The 14,884-nt window shown below is 36.4% G+C and overlaps 1 protein-coding gene across 2 annotated transcripts in view; it reads left to right on the top strand.

Annotated features, from left to right (window-relative positions):
* The window catches only part of LOC311192006 (neurabin-1-like), a gene marked incomplete at its 5' end in the record, with an annotated part of 39,587 nt that extends 25,187 nt beyond the window's left edge, over positions 1–14,400 (top strand). The window contains 6 exons of one of the 2 annotated variants that reach the window (XM_084264383.1): positions 482–563; positions 1,637–1,708; positions 2,264–2,459; positions 7,714–7,830; positions 12,526–12,714; positions 13,987–14,400. In XM_084264383.1, coding sequence (XP_084120509.1) covers positions 482–563; positions 1,637–1,708; positions 2,264–2,459; positions 7,714–7,830; positions 12,526–12,714; positions 13,987–14,154 — 824 coding nt within the window. In that variant the 3' untranslated portion in view covers positions 14,155–14,400. Of the gene's footprint in view, positions 1–478; positions 564–1,636; positions 1,709–2,263; positions 2,460–7,713; positions 7,831–12,525; positions 12,715–13,986 lie in introns of both variants that reach the window. The other variant, XM_084264384.1, reaches the window with a different exon arrangement.
* Positions 14,401–14,884: the final 484 nt, after the last annotated feature.

Raw genomic sequence — 14,884 nt, 5'->3', positions numbered from 1 at the left:
AGGGCAATTAAATGCTGTACTTGCTCAGCTGTTGCTTCAAAATTTAATTTCTTTCATGTGTTTTACACTGGTTATTTAGTTGGTGTATTTTGAAGGTGACATTTGCTGAATTACTTTTTTCCTAAACCTATCTTAAACTATCTTTTTTTTTGCAATCCATTGAAGCAGAATACTGTGGTAAGTGTCCTGACTATAGAATTACTGTTTCTCAAACCCAGTAGTTTTGATTGGTCATTAAGCAACTGTCATGTTGCAGTTTTTCAGTGGTACAGCACAGCCAGAATGCTGGGAAGATGCCATAGAGAATAACTTATGTTTATACAGTTGTAGTAGTTTCAACTAGTATCTGCATGTGTGGGTGTGAAATTTAACACTGATACTTCGGTTTTAGTACCTTAGAAGCATCATCATCATAAGTACGGAAAACTTGCAAGTATTTTTAGAATAACATTGTTATTTTTCACTCTTCTATGAAAAGCAGAAGAAAAGAAAAATGAAGACAAGACAGTAGAAACAAATGAAGGAACATCAGGGAAGTCCAAGAGAAGATTTCCAGATTTTGGGTAAGATTTACTTGTGTTGATTTGAAAATAAATGGTTTTCAGCATTACTTTTGAAGCCTATCATGTTCTCTAACTAAGAAAATGGTTGAGGAAATCTAGTAATGCTATTTCATAGCAGCACCACTGGACAGTCTTTTTTTCATCTTGAATTCGTAATGTTGCATTCACATTTCTACTACTTTTTATTTTATTTATCTGTACTTTTTTGTCTGCAAAGAATTTCTTGGGGTTCTTCAGTGTTATCTGAACACACTATTTGTTGATGAATTAGATTGCAAATCCATGTGTATTTTTATGCCACAATATTTGTAAGCCTTTTGTGTCCTGTTGGCATTACAGTCTGAAATAGATACCTGTCTTGCTTTAATTCCTGCTACAGTAGAGGGTTGTTACACAGGGTTTGGTTATAGTAGCTGCTTTCTGAACTGTTCCTTAGAGGCAGGCAGCAGTGATGAGCGGATCTCTGAATTTCATTTAGAAGATGAGATTGGGAGCAAGGGTAAAACAAAAGTGCAAGCTGCGTATTATCTGGAAATGCAGTGCAGTGCAGTAACTGAGCTCTGGGGATTTGAGAGAAGAGTTGCTAAATATTGCAATAAGCCTTTTTCCTTTGGAACCAGGTATAAAGCTTGTTGAAGCCAGCTAATATCAGAGACTTAGATTGGTACTGCAACACATTATTTGTAATACACAACATAAAAATGATAACTGATGTCACACAGCAAGAAAGTAGTTCATGACTTAGTTCCAGTCACTCTGCATTGCATATGCACATTTACGTAGCAGTAAAACTGTGTTCTTCCTCTTGGTTGTATCTACTGTATGCTAAGTTTGTTTGGACATTTTCTGTGTTTATTTTCAGTGTATGTGATCTTTGAAATATACAGTTAGGTTGGGTCCTTAAATAAAATATGAATGACAGCACTTTTAAAACTGTATGCATAGTCTGCAAAGTCATGCTCTGTGTAACAACAGCCTTTTTGTAACATGAAATCAATGGAAAAACTAGTTTGCTGATTGAGAAAAGTCACACCGTGTGAATGCTTTATGAAAATGGTGTTTTTTCCCTTCAGTGGATTACGGAAATCTGGAGGCAAGGGCAAGAAACAGGAGAAAGAAAATCTAAGAGGTTCTCTGGAGAGCAGGTAGTTGGTTTGGTTTGTTTAATACATACATGCTGCATTTCTAAAATGTTTAACCTAATAATTTCTTTAAAACTGTAATTACTGTTTGACCTTCAAGTACATCGAAGTATAACAGTGGCAAAATTCTGTGAAGATTAATGATGTGGAGCTGAATATAAGAAAAACATGTAGAACAGTATAGAGGAAACAGTAAAGCTAGGGTTACATTTTAGAGTGACTCATAAGATTAACAAATTATACCCTACCTTAAATATTAAACTGTTTTTCTTAGGAAGACGAATGTTGAGTAAAATAAATTAGAAAAGTACTTGAAATTGATACATTGTTGTGTGAAATACTGCAAAAAATCTTAAATTTCTGTTGTTCAAAAACCCCAATTATTTTGCATGGATATTTAAAGGCAAGTACCAAGTTTTTATTTTAAGTAAAATTGTGCTGTGAAGCAGGTAGCAATGAGTGGTATGTGTTTCAGGTTTGTGTTATTTTGTGGGAGGGTTGTGTGTTTGTGGGGTTTTTGCTGCTGTTTAAACACAGTGTAATCTACTTACTATTCAGAGGTTCCCGAGAACTATTGGACGACTCTGGCAACAATCTATCTGCATCAGATTCAGATTCCCCTGTTCCTACTTGTATGCCTTTCTCTTGGTTTGGAGACAGCCACAAAGAGCCTCAGGTTTCTAGCAGCAGCCTGCACATTACTCAGAGCAGGCAGGACAGTTGTGAACACGGTCAAGAGAGGAACAGAAGCAAGGTAAAGATGACTAATTTGTGCTTTGAATATTTAAGTGTTGCATCTTGATAAAGTAAAAATAGTGCCTAGTGTGTGAAAGGCTGGTTGACTTAGTTCCTGGTCACATCTTCTCTTACAACATAGCTGCAGAAGTTTAAAACTGTACAGCCCTCACAAGCAGAGACTAAATGTTCCCATTTCCCTCCTGTTCAGTTTAAGCATCAATGAAGACTATTCAGGCAGAAGTAGCATCTAAAGGGTGCTCACAGGGTATGGCTTTTCACTGGTTTATAATGCTAGCTTTGGGATAGTATATTTTTAAAAGCCAGGTCTCTTTGCCTGTTGTGTATCTCACCTGTTTCCTGGTCTAACACTGTACCTACATAGAGGTCAGTTTCCCAGCCAGTTGGCCAAACTCTTCTTACCACACTGGTATGTAGGGATGGAGTACTAGACAGGTGGATGAAGACAGCATCCTGTTTTTCATTAACAAATTTAGTATTGAAAACCAAGAGACACATTTTAGAACACTTTCTTCTAGAAAACTGCGTCTGAGTAACTGCTTATGTTCTAATAATCTTAAGCCTTTTAACCAGACCTTAAGAGTGAGGCTACACAATTCAGACTATAACCAGAAAGTTATCATCTTTACAGTTTAAACTATTTAGAAGAAATGGTTGCAAAATGTAGGTAATTTAACAAAACCTGCAATGATGTCCCATTTGTAGTTCTGTTTACAGTATTGAGATTAAAGTTTATGTGAAAGAAATGTCCTCAAACAATGCTTGTGCTGTCTAAATATTTTGTTAAAACCTATTTCAATATAGGACTGTTAGTTCAGTCTTATTAACTTAGCTTCATTCTTGTTTCCTTTGGGTTTTGTCAGATTCAAAATTGTAGCTGTTTGAGTAACCTCAAACTAGGCTTATTCTTAAGTTTCACAGTTTTTCTTCACTTTGGTTGTCTAAAATACTTTCTTTTTTTTCTTCCTTTTTCTCTGTGTTATTGGAGGAATGAGTTGCAAATCTAGAAGATAAACTTGCCAAGTTGTAGTCTGTGAAGTTGCTTGTAGATATCAGATAACAAGTTGGCTTTCCATGTTTCCAGATGCTTACTGCAATAAAATGCTGTTATAATACATTTTTTTAATTACTTTCTGTTAGTGTGAGTTTACAGTGGCTATGACAGGAATAAGTTATTTGTATACACAATTTGGGGAAAAAAAAATACAGAAAGTGGATTTATAACCATACAATACCTTACTATAACACAGGAACTTAAGGAGAGTGGGAACCTTTTAATCTCTTAAGTAGACATACACCATACAGAATACTGTCTGGTGTGTGTGAGACTTGTGAATTTGCAGCTTCTGCATTGCTTGCATTAGTTGAAGTATGTAGAAGCCAAAAGATCTTTCTGTAAATAACCCAAGGATTTGGGGACTGCCAGATCCATGATAAAGGGGATATGCATACACTTTGGGACACTTTTTCATTAAATAGAAGTGTATAGTGGATCTCTTAATAGGCTGTAGCAATGCTAGCAAGAGATGTTTTCTCTCTAGATAAACGTTCAGTGGTTCAGCTTTCACAGAGTCATTGTTCAGAAGATCCCATTCTTCCCCTCTTCATTACTCCTTTCTTCCTGATTTAAATAATTTTTCTGAGTGTAGGAAAAGTCCCACTACTGCATTTCTACTACAAGCATCTGTAATGTGGTTAAGCACCCCTTATTGTCTTTCTATAGACACTTCTGTTGGCAATCCAAAAGATACAGATCTTACCAGATTGGGTGCTCTCTCTTCCTTTCCTTGTTGCCCCGAAATAATAGCCTTTTCTTCTCATTGTAGTATACCTTATCCAAGTTGACTATCACCTTAACCTTCCAGCTGGTTTCTTGCCTGCTGTTTAAGTTTTTGTTTCCTTCTCATGCTCCAGTGTGTAATTGCTGCTTGCTGCTCTTTTCCTTAGTGCCAGTTGCAAACCAGCAGCTGGAAGAGCGTAACAGTCTTCAACTGCATTCCTGCTTTGTAAAACTGTAGAAGGCTGGCCCTGTATAGGTTTTCATCCATTAATTGATCTTAAAATCATACTCAGCCTCTCTGATGTCAGGCTGGTTTTACTTTGCAACACTTGGAGGCTTTTATAAAGATGGTGATGTGACAGTGGCTACTGCTTGGAATGACCAGTATTTGTAGATCTTAACATGGCAGTTACTCATTAAGCCTGCCCTACAGCAACTAGGCATTGGTTAGTAAACCTTATTATGAAAACTGAGAGAGTATTGACCACTCAACAATGAGTCTTGATATTAAACCAGCATAACAGCAGAGACAAAATAATCTTAATTTAAGGAAAGAATGTGCCTTTTTGTTGATGTTATCTCCATAGTATATTCTGCTTTTCTGTTTGTAGTATCCCATGTGATCAGGTGAAAGCACTCACTAAAGAGCAGGTAGAAGTAGAAATTCTGAAATAGGGATTTTGGCATGACAAAATTCTTAACTGTTATAATGTGTCTTTCACCTTGTGTATAATTTCTGTAGTTGTGTGTTAATATTGATGGTGTAAACAGTTTAATTAAATTTAAACTCTTCTCTGTTTCTGCAAAATTTGCCGTTTAAAATTACAGCACCTAGAAGGATTTTGTTAACTATTGAAGCTAGTCTTAAGCTTATCATTTTTAGCAAAGTAATGAATCAACTTCTCATTGTTCATGAAAAGTAGGAATGCAAGCACTAAAATCCTGGTATCTAAGTATTTCCAGAGTGCTTAGCTTTGTGAGGTTTTAAATTACACCTTTTTTAATTGTCCCTTTACATTATCTGCCCCTTGACTATGTCTCATTCTCTAATACAGTACAAACACACTGAAACTCTTTGTATTCATTATGTATCTTCTCTAAGCTTATATGCAGCATTTTGTTTTCACTGCAAGGAGGAACACTGTGGTGTAAACTATCAATGTCGTATTACCTTAAATCTTGAGAAGCATACCTGTAAAACTTCTATGCAAATTCTGTGCTCTTCATGAATCAAGAATCTTTGCAACTGGTTCTAAATCCCTAAAATGAAATAAATACTTCTTTAAACCAAAAAGGAGCTGAGAGGGGAAAAACATTACAACTGGTGCAGAGATGGCTTGGCTGTTTTCTTTGTATTTTTCCTCAGGTCTTTGTAAATATTTTGCTCATATATCATCCTGTCTTTTTTTTTGTACATTTTTTTCTGAACTGTTCTTGATTGCTCTGTAAAGGTAGAAAGAGAGAACTGAAGGTGACTAAAAAAAAAGCTGCTAAATAGATTTTCAGTTTGGCTGAAATTCATCTGAGAATAGGTTGATGGACGGAGTATTCCGTTTCTGGTAATATGTTTTACATCTAAATGAAGTCCCTAAACTATAATGTAATTAATAAAATAATCTATATGGCAAATGGAATACCATTTTTCAGTCATGTTCAGTCCATGAAAAGCTAGCAGGAAAATTCAAGTTGTAGTTAAAGGGGTTTTTGTTTGTTGAGTTGTGGTGTTTTTTCCTTGTTTTCTTAAAATTATTTTTTTTCTTTTTAAAGACTGGAAATCACTAATTTAGGGTAAAAGGGAGTGCAGAAATGAAGTATCCACCCCTAAAACAGAATAATGTAGAAAACTTAAGAGTTCAGGTTAAACTGAAATCAGAAGGCAAACACAGAAGTGGTCAATGATGACAGTTGCAGTAATTCTCTTATAGGATTAAGTTACTGAAGAAAAATCTTTCACATCAACTTGATTCAGGATCTCGGATTATTTATGCATATGGGGATATGGGATCTGAGTTGGAAATGGAGGGAATCAAATTAGGAAATAGTCTAGGAAATATGCACATCAGCAATCTTTAGAAGGATTTTCTTACCAAATCAGCTGTGAAGTTTTCAGGTGTCGTATCTGGTTTTTTCAGTCTGCCCCTGAGGTCCTACACATAGTGGCTGCTGGATAAGGTTGAACCTAGGTCCTGCTGCTTTTACATGCTAAGGCAGGCATACGGATCCAAAAGCTTACTTCAGACACAGACTAAATGTAGAAACTAAATGAAAACAGTAAATGCTATGAAGATTCTAAGTCCTTTCAATATGATAGTTCTTATATTAATCATATTTCTAACCAGAATTTTACTTTGTTATGTAGTTTTTTAAAATAGTAGTCCTTGATTAATGTATTAAAAGAATACATTTGTCAAAATATTTTATTTCTGAATAATTTTTATTTTTAAAAAAAATCTATTCAGCCTGTCAAACTGTATACTTATAGTAACTTACATGCTTAAGTGTTAAACCATTTTTTGAGAAGACATGGAGTAAATGTTTAACTTCTAAAATGTTCTGCGTTGTTATAGCATTTTTTACATTATTTAGTCCTTTAACTATGAAGAAGATTTTACATGGCTGGATACAGTCAATTTATTATAAGAGCTTTTATAAAGATATTTTACACCTATGTACTATTTCTCATATCGAGGTAAATTTCAGATGATATGATCTGTGCCTCAAGTGTAGCCACTGCATAAACATCAATACAATCCAGTATCTTAAGTCAGAATTTAAAGTTTGGGGGAAGCTTGTCATCAGGCATGCTCTGTATTATCCATGCAGGAACTACCTTAAACTCTGATGTGCAAGCTGCCAGAAGCTGATCGGTATTTCAGTTCTCCATGCATGTTAGGCAAAGACAGTCTGTTTCTTTCACTGCCCGGGCAGTGGTTGGAACGTGGGCAGTTACAAAGTCTAAACCTGGTTCTCGTTTTTAGAAACTTTCAGAGTTATGGGGGCGCTTCTGTGTCGTGGGAATCTTAATGTCCAGAAACAAATAGGACTTTCATATTTATCTCCCCATCAAAACAGCCCCTTCTGAAGCAAATTCATGGTGCTTGTGTAGGTTTCAACATGAATAATTCCAACAACTGAATTTCAAATGACTTCTCCCTGTGTGGTGTGCCTGCTTGAAAGAGTAACTGATTGTCTGTCCTTATGTACTTTCAACACAATTTCAGGTTATGAGCGATCTTCTACACAGTGTGCTTTTATTAGAGATACTGCTTTAGATTTGTTGCTGTGCTTTGAAATTCCAAAGTTTAACAAAAATAAGTTAAATGCTTGATGGAAGTGAGTGCATTTCATGTGATCTAAAGATAACTGGGTCATACTAATTTTTTTACCAAAATTCAAAATTACTAGAATGTCACCTTATGACCTGCTTTTTCAAGGAGTGAGTTAATAAAACATTATTTCCACTTGTTTGCAGAGTAGAATTGTCATAGATGATACATACCATAGCAAGCCAAGTTGTGAACTTTCAGGGTTAGTGACAGAACCAAACCTGTCAGGTCGTTCACACACTTTAACCTTCTCTTCAAATGAGGTGAGTTTCAAAGTGTGTATATGTGTCTTGTTGATGTGATTGTTCACACTACAGCATGTAATAGAAACAGATTTGTGTAATGTGACATTTCATGTCTGTTTCCATATTTTAATGTTAAAGAACACTGTGAAGTATCCTGAGCTGTTAACTGAACTAAGGACACGGACCAGTAGATGCCATGTTAGTGTTTGTGTTCTGATCCTACTTACATCATAAAAAATGGAATGAACTCTCTCTGATTGAATCTCAATTTTTAATTTTAAATATAACATCTTTCTGTTCCACTAAGTTAAAGCAACTTCCTAGATGAATGAAAACTGCAGTGGTTTTGACCTTGCCTTCACATCAGTGCAGGTTTGTCTTACCATAAAATTTCATCTAAATTTAAAAAAGAAACAACAAAAAACCCAAAAAAACCCCTCACAACCAGAACCCAGCAAAACCACAGAAAATAAATGATCCAAAACCATAGCTAGAAACTAGATACCTGAAAGTCAGCGTTCATTCCCCTGGAAAACTAACTCCCTTACCTACAGGTGAAACCTGAAGTCTACACTTAGGAAACATTCTGAGAGATTGTCTCATTTGCTGTTTGACTGCTTGCTTTCTTTACAAATTAAATCTTTTGTAAACAAGGAGTTATCATTTAAAGTTGAAGTAGAACTAGACAAATTGGCAGTGGTAATGTTTGAAGAAAAAAAACTAAATGGGAGTTCATGAAAGTGGGAGTTTGTTGTTAGCTATTGGAAACCAGGCTTTGGTGAAAATCTTAAAATATTCCAGTAAAATGTAAGAGGTCAGAACAGGCTTACAAACAATGCTGTAAAGATGAAATCACTAACAAAAATCTGAGGTGTCAAAAGTCAGAAAACTAGCTTACAGGTTCCAGTAAGAGATTATTTTCCTGCAGATTTTTATCAGTGATGATAGTTGTTGGTCTAATGAAAACCAGAGGAACTCCAGTTAATATGTGCTCCCTGCAGGTTTTTTAATGGAGTGGTTTGTGAAGGAAGTATGTGCTTCTGCAACTTTCAAGCAGTATATAAGTCATGAGATTTTAGCTAAGTATCTTCCTGAATGTTGTTCTTTGATCAGTGGCACAACTTTCAGTAAACTGCTGGTTCTAAAATTCGAGTTGTCTGTTGCTCTGTGCGTGTGAAGTGATGACTAAGCCTTTTTTGTTACAGATGAGTTTGTTTCTACTGTTGTCTCTAGTTCATATGCTGCTTATACATACAAGCAACGAACATTGGTTTGTACCTTCTCAGTAATTACATTGTTTGTCAGGGTCTGCTCTGAGGACAACAATAAATAAACTCTGAGCACTTTTTTTCTTCACAGAAGGCTGTGTGTGTGAAGAACAGGTAGTTCTGTTACTTGACTTTTTTTAATTGGTACAACTGAGGTCTAGGGGGAAAAAGCAACCAACCACAGAAACTTTGGTAGTTCAAATCCTCAAGTTCTTTGCAAGCAGAACTTCTGTCAGGTGCTTATTGTTTGGATGGTTCATAAATATCCAGCAGGGATCATGCTAGCCAGCATAACAACTCCTGCTTTCAGAGGAATGGGTGCAGCCCTGCAAATCCTCAACTGTTAGAACTGGAGATGGAAATGCCTGAGACCCAGACAGGAGCAACACTGCAGCAGGTACCCTCAGGCACTTTGGGGGAGTGACGGCATGGTGAGAGTTAGGTTGGTAGGACTAGCTAGTTCACCAGTTTTAAAGGTTTTAATCCGGTAAATGGTGAGATGGAATTTAGGGTTTTTTCTTTGGGTTTTGTATTTTTTGTCCTTAGCACCTTCAGTATTTCTGTACTTCCTTTCTGAATCACCTGCACTTTTATGCAGGATCATAGGGTTTTTCTGATGCTTCCATACCATATGAGTAGTTATGGTTCTGCTTCCAAATTTGCAGCTGATCTGTTGTGTGTGTGGTTGGCTGTTTTGGGACTGTAACTCTGATGTACAAACAGCTTGGGACAGTCCTGCATCTGGAAGGACAGTGAACAATTCGGGGGTGCATGTATGTTGTTATTTAATGAGCAATAAGCATTAATCAAAAATAAGTGTTCCTCATCTTATTCTTCTATGCTTTTTACTTTCCTATTCATATTCTGAAAAAAATAGTTACAAATGTGCTTTTCCTTTGTACAGTAGTGAAAAAATCAAATTATACAGGATTAAATATCTTCCCGTTCACCTTGATTTCTGTGAAGAGATGGTATCTTAGTGTGCTAACACAGTTTCAGGTTTTGGTACAACTTCTGGTTTTAGGGTTGTGTTATTAGCAGTATGAAGTAGGAGAAGTTTGTTTGCAGCTAATGATGCAGAAAGCCTACACTGGAATTAGTAGCTTGGTCTGGAGAGTCCTCCATGGTACAGTCTGTTAGCTGCTCTGATTGGAGGAACTGCTGCTGAGACCCCCTGAGATTATGCTGGGGGACTGCATTCCCCTGGCAAAACAAATTAATTTGGGCCTCTTTGTTTGACAGGAATACACCTTCTTCAAGGACAGAGACTCTGAAATTATAGAAGTGAAGTTGTTGCATAGCTAACATGAATTAAATAACACTAGTGAGCGAGTTCTAACTGGGATAAATTCTTTTACACATTTCCCAGTGTCAAGGAGATATCTATGTGTATTTAGTTATACATACACACACAGCAAGATAAAAGTACATCTCTCTATATAAAAAAATATAGGTGGCAATATAGGTGTTAGTATTTCTTGCTGATATTAGACCCCACACAACTCTGAGATACAAGCCAAACTTGAAATGTAAAAAGTTTCCCATTTTTGTGTATTATTCATGAACACTTGCTAGTATGAGACAAAAAGTTACCAGTGTGTATTTTGAATTACAGTATCAGGTTGAGGAGTACTATTATCAGAAACTTTAAAATAAATGAACATTTTGAAATTCCTTTAGTAATTTATACAATGAACCTTCTTTTTCTGTATGAAGCACCTCAAGCTTGATGGCTTGGATAGAAAACTCACTGCGCCCCAGTTGCCTTGACACAGATGCTGTGTAGAACAGCTTCAAGCAAAACCTCTCCCAGAGCCCTTTGCTGATACTTTGTGAAAATTGCTGTTCCTCTACACATCAGAAGGTGGATGTGTCCATGCTTGTTATATCTGCTTAAGCATTTTCATTTGGATTAGGAGTTAACTTTTGAAGCAAATTTCCTGATTATTCCCATTTGCCTGATTTTTCATTTATCTTGGAAGTCAAATCAGATGTGCTCCAGCAGCATTCCTGGTGCATTCCAGTGGCCATTTAGTCTGTGTGACCAGATGGGGGCTATTAGGAAGTGAAAATCCTTCAAAATGCTTCTTATGTGGAGGTTAGGACCTCAGCACAAACTGTTCTGTTCTGCTTTACAGACTTGTTCCCATCTATCTGCACTATCACCTGTCCTTCCCTCCACAAAACTGTTTCTGATTAACCTGTAATCCTCTGATACATCAGAAATTTACGGTTGTATTTGTTTCACCATGTTCCACACTCGGACCTGGTTTACTGTACAGTCAGATCAGGTGACGGGTCTCCGTGTCGGTATCTTTCACTGGCAATCGCCGGAATTATTTTGTTACACTGAATCTACTGTCCCAAATTTTCCATCAAGGGAGTTGGAGTTTGGGAGAGTGCTCTTGTTGGAAGCCATAGTTGTTCACCTGCAGCTTGCAGGGTCATGTCTGAAACCTGTCACTAGAAAGATGCTTATTTCCATGTTCCCTGTTTACAAGGGACAGGGGTAAGGAGGGTAAAAGTGGGCAGACTTTCAGCTGTTTTGCAGCTGTCTTGATAAGCAGTGGAAGCTGCCTAGTGGAGCAGTCTGCAAGTCTAATGCAGCCTGTACTCAATCATGAGCTAGCAAGAAATCATTTTGGATAGTTAATAAAACTTCAGGTAACTGTGATGTTACTGATTCAAGTATCGCACTAGAATTTCTTCTGTAGAGACATTGAGCTCTGTTTTATGTAGCTTTCCTTTTGTGATGAAGTAATAGCGTGCTTCAGGATGAACAGCAGTGCCTTTTTTCCCTCAGAAGCCAACTGAAATTGAAGCAGGGAGCTTCAAAAGCTCTGAGCTGGCAAACTGTATTTTCAGTGGAAGGCTACAAGCTCTTATGTTTTTTAAATGGTCTTGTACTAGGCAGACCATTTAAAATGTTGACGTGGTGGCATTAGATGAAAGAACACTCATTTTTTGGAAATGCACCGAATTTAGTAAAAGTGTGCGTGGAACTGTCACCAGACTTACTGATTGCTAGAACTGCTTTTATTCAGGATTTCCTTCACTTAACAATAATCAGTTATTCAATTGAAGTGTTACTGGATTCTTCTTGATGTGGTACGAGGCAGTATCTAACATTAGAACTGAGCTAACTACCTCAACTGACTGAGGAAGCCTGTTCGTCATTAGGATACATGTTTAAGCAAATGATTTGCTAATTTAGAGAAAACCATTAATGTTCTGTATTTCTTAGTTTGTGTTTGTTGTAGTGTCCTTTTGTTTATAGCAAACTCCTAAGCAATCTGACTTTAAACTGTGATCTCAGGAACTGAAGTCTTTTTGGAGCTAGAGTATGTTTACAAATGTACTTTGTTAATCAAACTCAAGTGTCAACGGGAATTCACCATGTAGTCAAGTAAAACATTGCTTACAGTGACCTTTCTCAATTGGTTAGGGATTAGATGACGAATTTACAACAACAGGAAAGCAAAATCAATGGCACAGCAGACCTATTTCTGAATGGACCACCCAGCAAGTATGCCACTGGTTAATGGGAATGAACATGGAGCAGTATATTACGGAGTTCACAGCAATGAACATAGATGGACAGCAGTTAATGCAGCTCGACAGTGAGAAGTTAAAGGTATGTGACTATCCCAGCATAAATTTGTAACTGTATAAATTTCACTGCTTATTCAGACATTTTTAACCTACAAAGTCTGTTTTCCTGTTTTCATGACTCTTTAAGGGTATAGAGTTTTGTTTTGGGAATACTTGGAGACTATAAAGTTAAAAAAAAATGTAGCAGTTGATTGTACAATTAAAGACAAGTTGGGTTTAATCAGAAAAATACCAAGTATTTGTTTGCATCTTGAGGAAATCAAAGTGAGCGTAATTCCCCAAAGGGGCTTGATGCATCGATCTGTGTAAGGTCCCATCAAAACAAGATCCACCCAATTCAAATGGGAAGTCTAAAAACCTTTAAATGTTTTTGAAACATGAAAAAAAAGTAGTCTAAATCTTTCTTTTGAGCCTTTTTCTTGTTATTTTATGTCTGGAAGCTGCATGGTACCTATCACTTCTAGTGTCAGTGAACTTTCAGTTTTTCATTAGGTTATCAGACTGAATTTTGGACAGGCAAGATGTTACTGAAATGAGGTTCATTGGACTATTCTGACAAAAGGCAAATTATTGTCCATGATCAATAGTAGGATTTGACTATTTTAGGGAGAAAAAAAAAATGTGTCAAAAAAAACGTGTCATAAAAACTTCAGTCTCCAAAATATACCTGCATTTTAGAATAGATGTGCAGCACTAAAGGCCCTGTATTGTGTTACACAAGTATTTCTTTGGACACTGAGGAAATACCTGTTGCTGGTATGTCAGACGATCCTCTCTGTTTGGGAACGGTGGATTTTCATGCCTGAAGCTTTGTTTACACTTCAAGCGTGAGCCAATGCTGTCTGTAACGTGGCATCCGGTACTGCCACCTGCTGATCAAAAATCAAAGCGTACCATCTACTTACTGAATATATTTTAATTTGTACAGTTCAAAAGCCTTAATATTAAAAATTAGAGAGTACTGTAAATTCCTCTTGTATAAAAAGAACTAGAAAAATACTTTGAGACTACTGTTAATGCTATTTTCTGGAAATTCTCGAGTATCTACGTGTCCATCACATGCCAAGAGAAACTGTTATTTCACAACCAAACAAGCGCTGGCCCTTATTTCCTTACTTACCTTGTTACCAGATGACCATTTACATTGCTCTTAAAGGGTTAGGTCCTTATTTTTCAAATAAACAGGCTATCTTGCAGCAAAGTGAATAATGCTTTCTTAAACGGTTCATGTGCAAGTACTGTTCACAGTGCTGTTGGAAAAATTATTAATGAGGTATTTTATTTCCCCCCAAAGGCTTTGGGAGTCTCCAGTCAAAATGACCGATCAACAATAAAGAAGAAAATTAAGGATATTAGAAAAACACAAGAAAAACTGGAAAAGCAGAAGGAAAAGGTTCAAAAGAAGGAGAGAGAAGTTCGCAAGACTGGCAGAGTGGTAACCACTCTTGAATCAAGCTGCTAAAATGACCCTGTTTTATTTTAGTGCAGACTTGCTTCATCTTGAGGAAGGTCAGCAGATTTGTATATAATTGTACAATTGAGGGAGGAGGGAAAGTGCAACAGTTTAACATGGTAGGTGGTTTTTTACTTTTTAACTATGGTCCCTCCCCATTGCAACCCAGTAAAATGAAATTGTTTTCAGTATTTTTATTCCTAGTTGACTCTGCCTGTACTAATAGACAATAACTTAACTTTCTGCCTTAAGTAATATTTGTGCTTCTGAGACCTCATACGCCCTTTTCATTGAAGTTGGGGTGCTTGTGAAAAGTAGAATCCCATATTCAACATCATTCCAATAGTAGTCAACTAGTGTTTTGATAAGAGTTGAATGCGATAGAGGGACAACAGAAAAATCCTGCCAACAAATTCAGTCTGTGACAGTCTGTTTATCTGTTGCCACTAAAGATGTATAGTAAAAAGTTTAAGAAAACAGTAATGTCAAATTAATTTAAAAAGAAAGCATGTATTTCAATTTATGGATTATTTTGTTTAAACTCTTGTATTTCTGGGATTTTCATTCAAAGTTCACTGCAGTAGCACATTGTTTTTGAATTCTAGCTGTTGCAATTTACTGAGAAAATAACAAGAAATATTAAGTAATTTTCACAAACTACTTACACTAAGCATAGTATTTTCTGTACACTACCCATATGGTGTTGGGACAAGGTTTAAACCTATAAATAAGATCTTTT

This window comes from Gallinula chloropus, assembly GCF_964237585.1.
Source record: "Gallinula chloropus genome assembly, chromosome: 5".
In the NCBI taxonomy this organism is placed as follows: domain Eukaryota; kingdom Metazoa; phylum Chordata; class Aves; order Gruiformes; family Rallidae; genus Gallinula; species Gallinula chloropus.
This window is presented reverse-complemented; position numbering and strand designations above follow the sequence as displayed.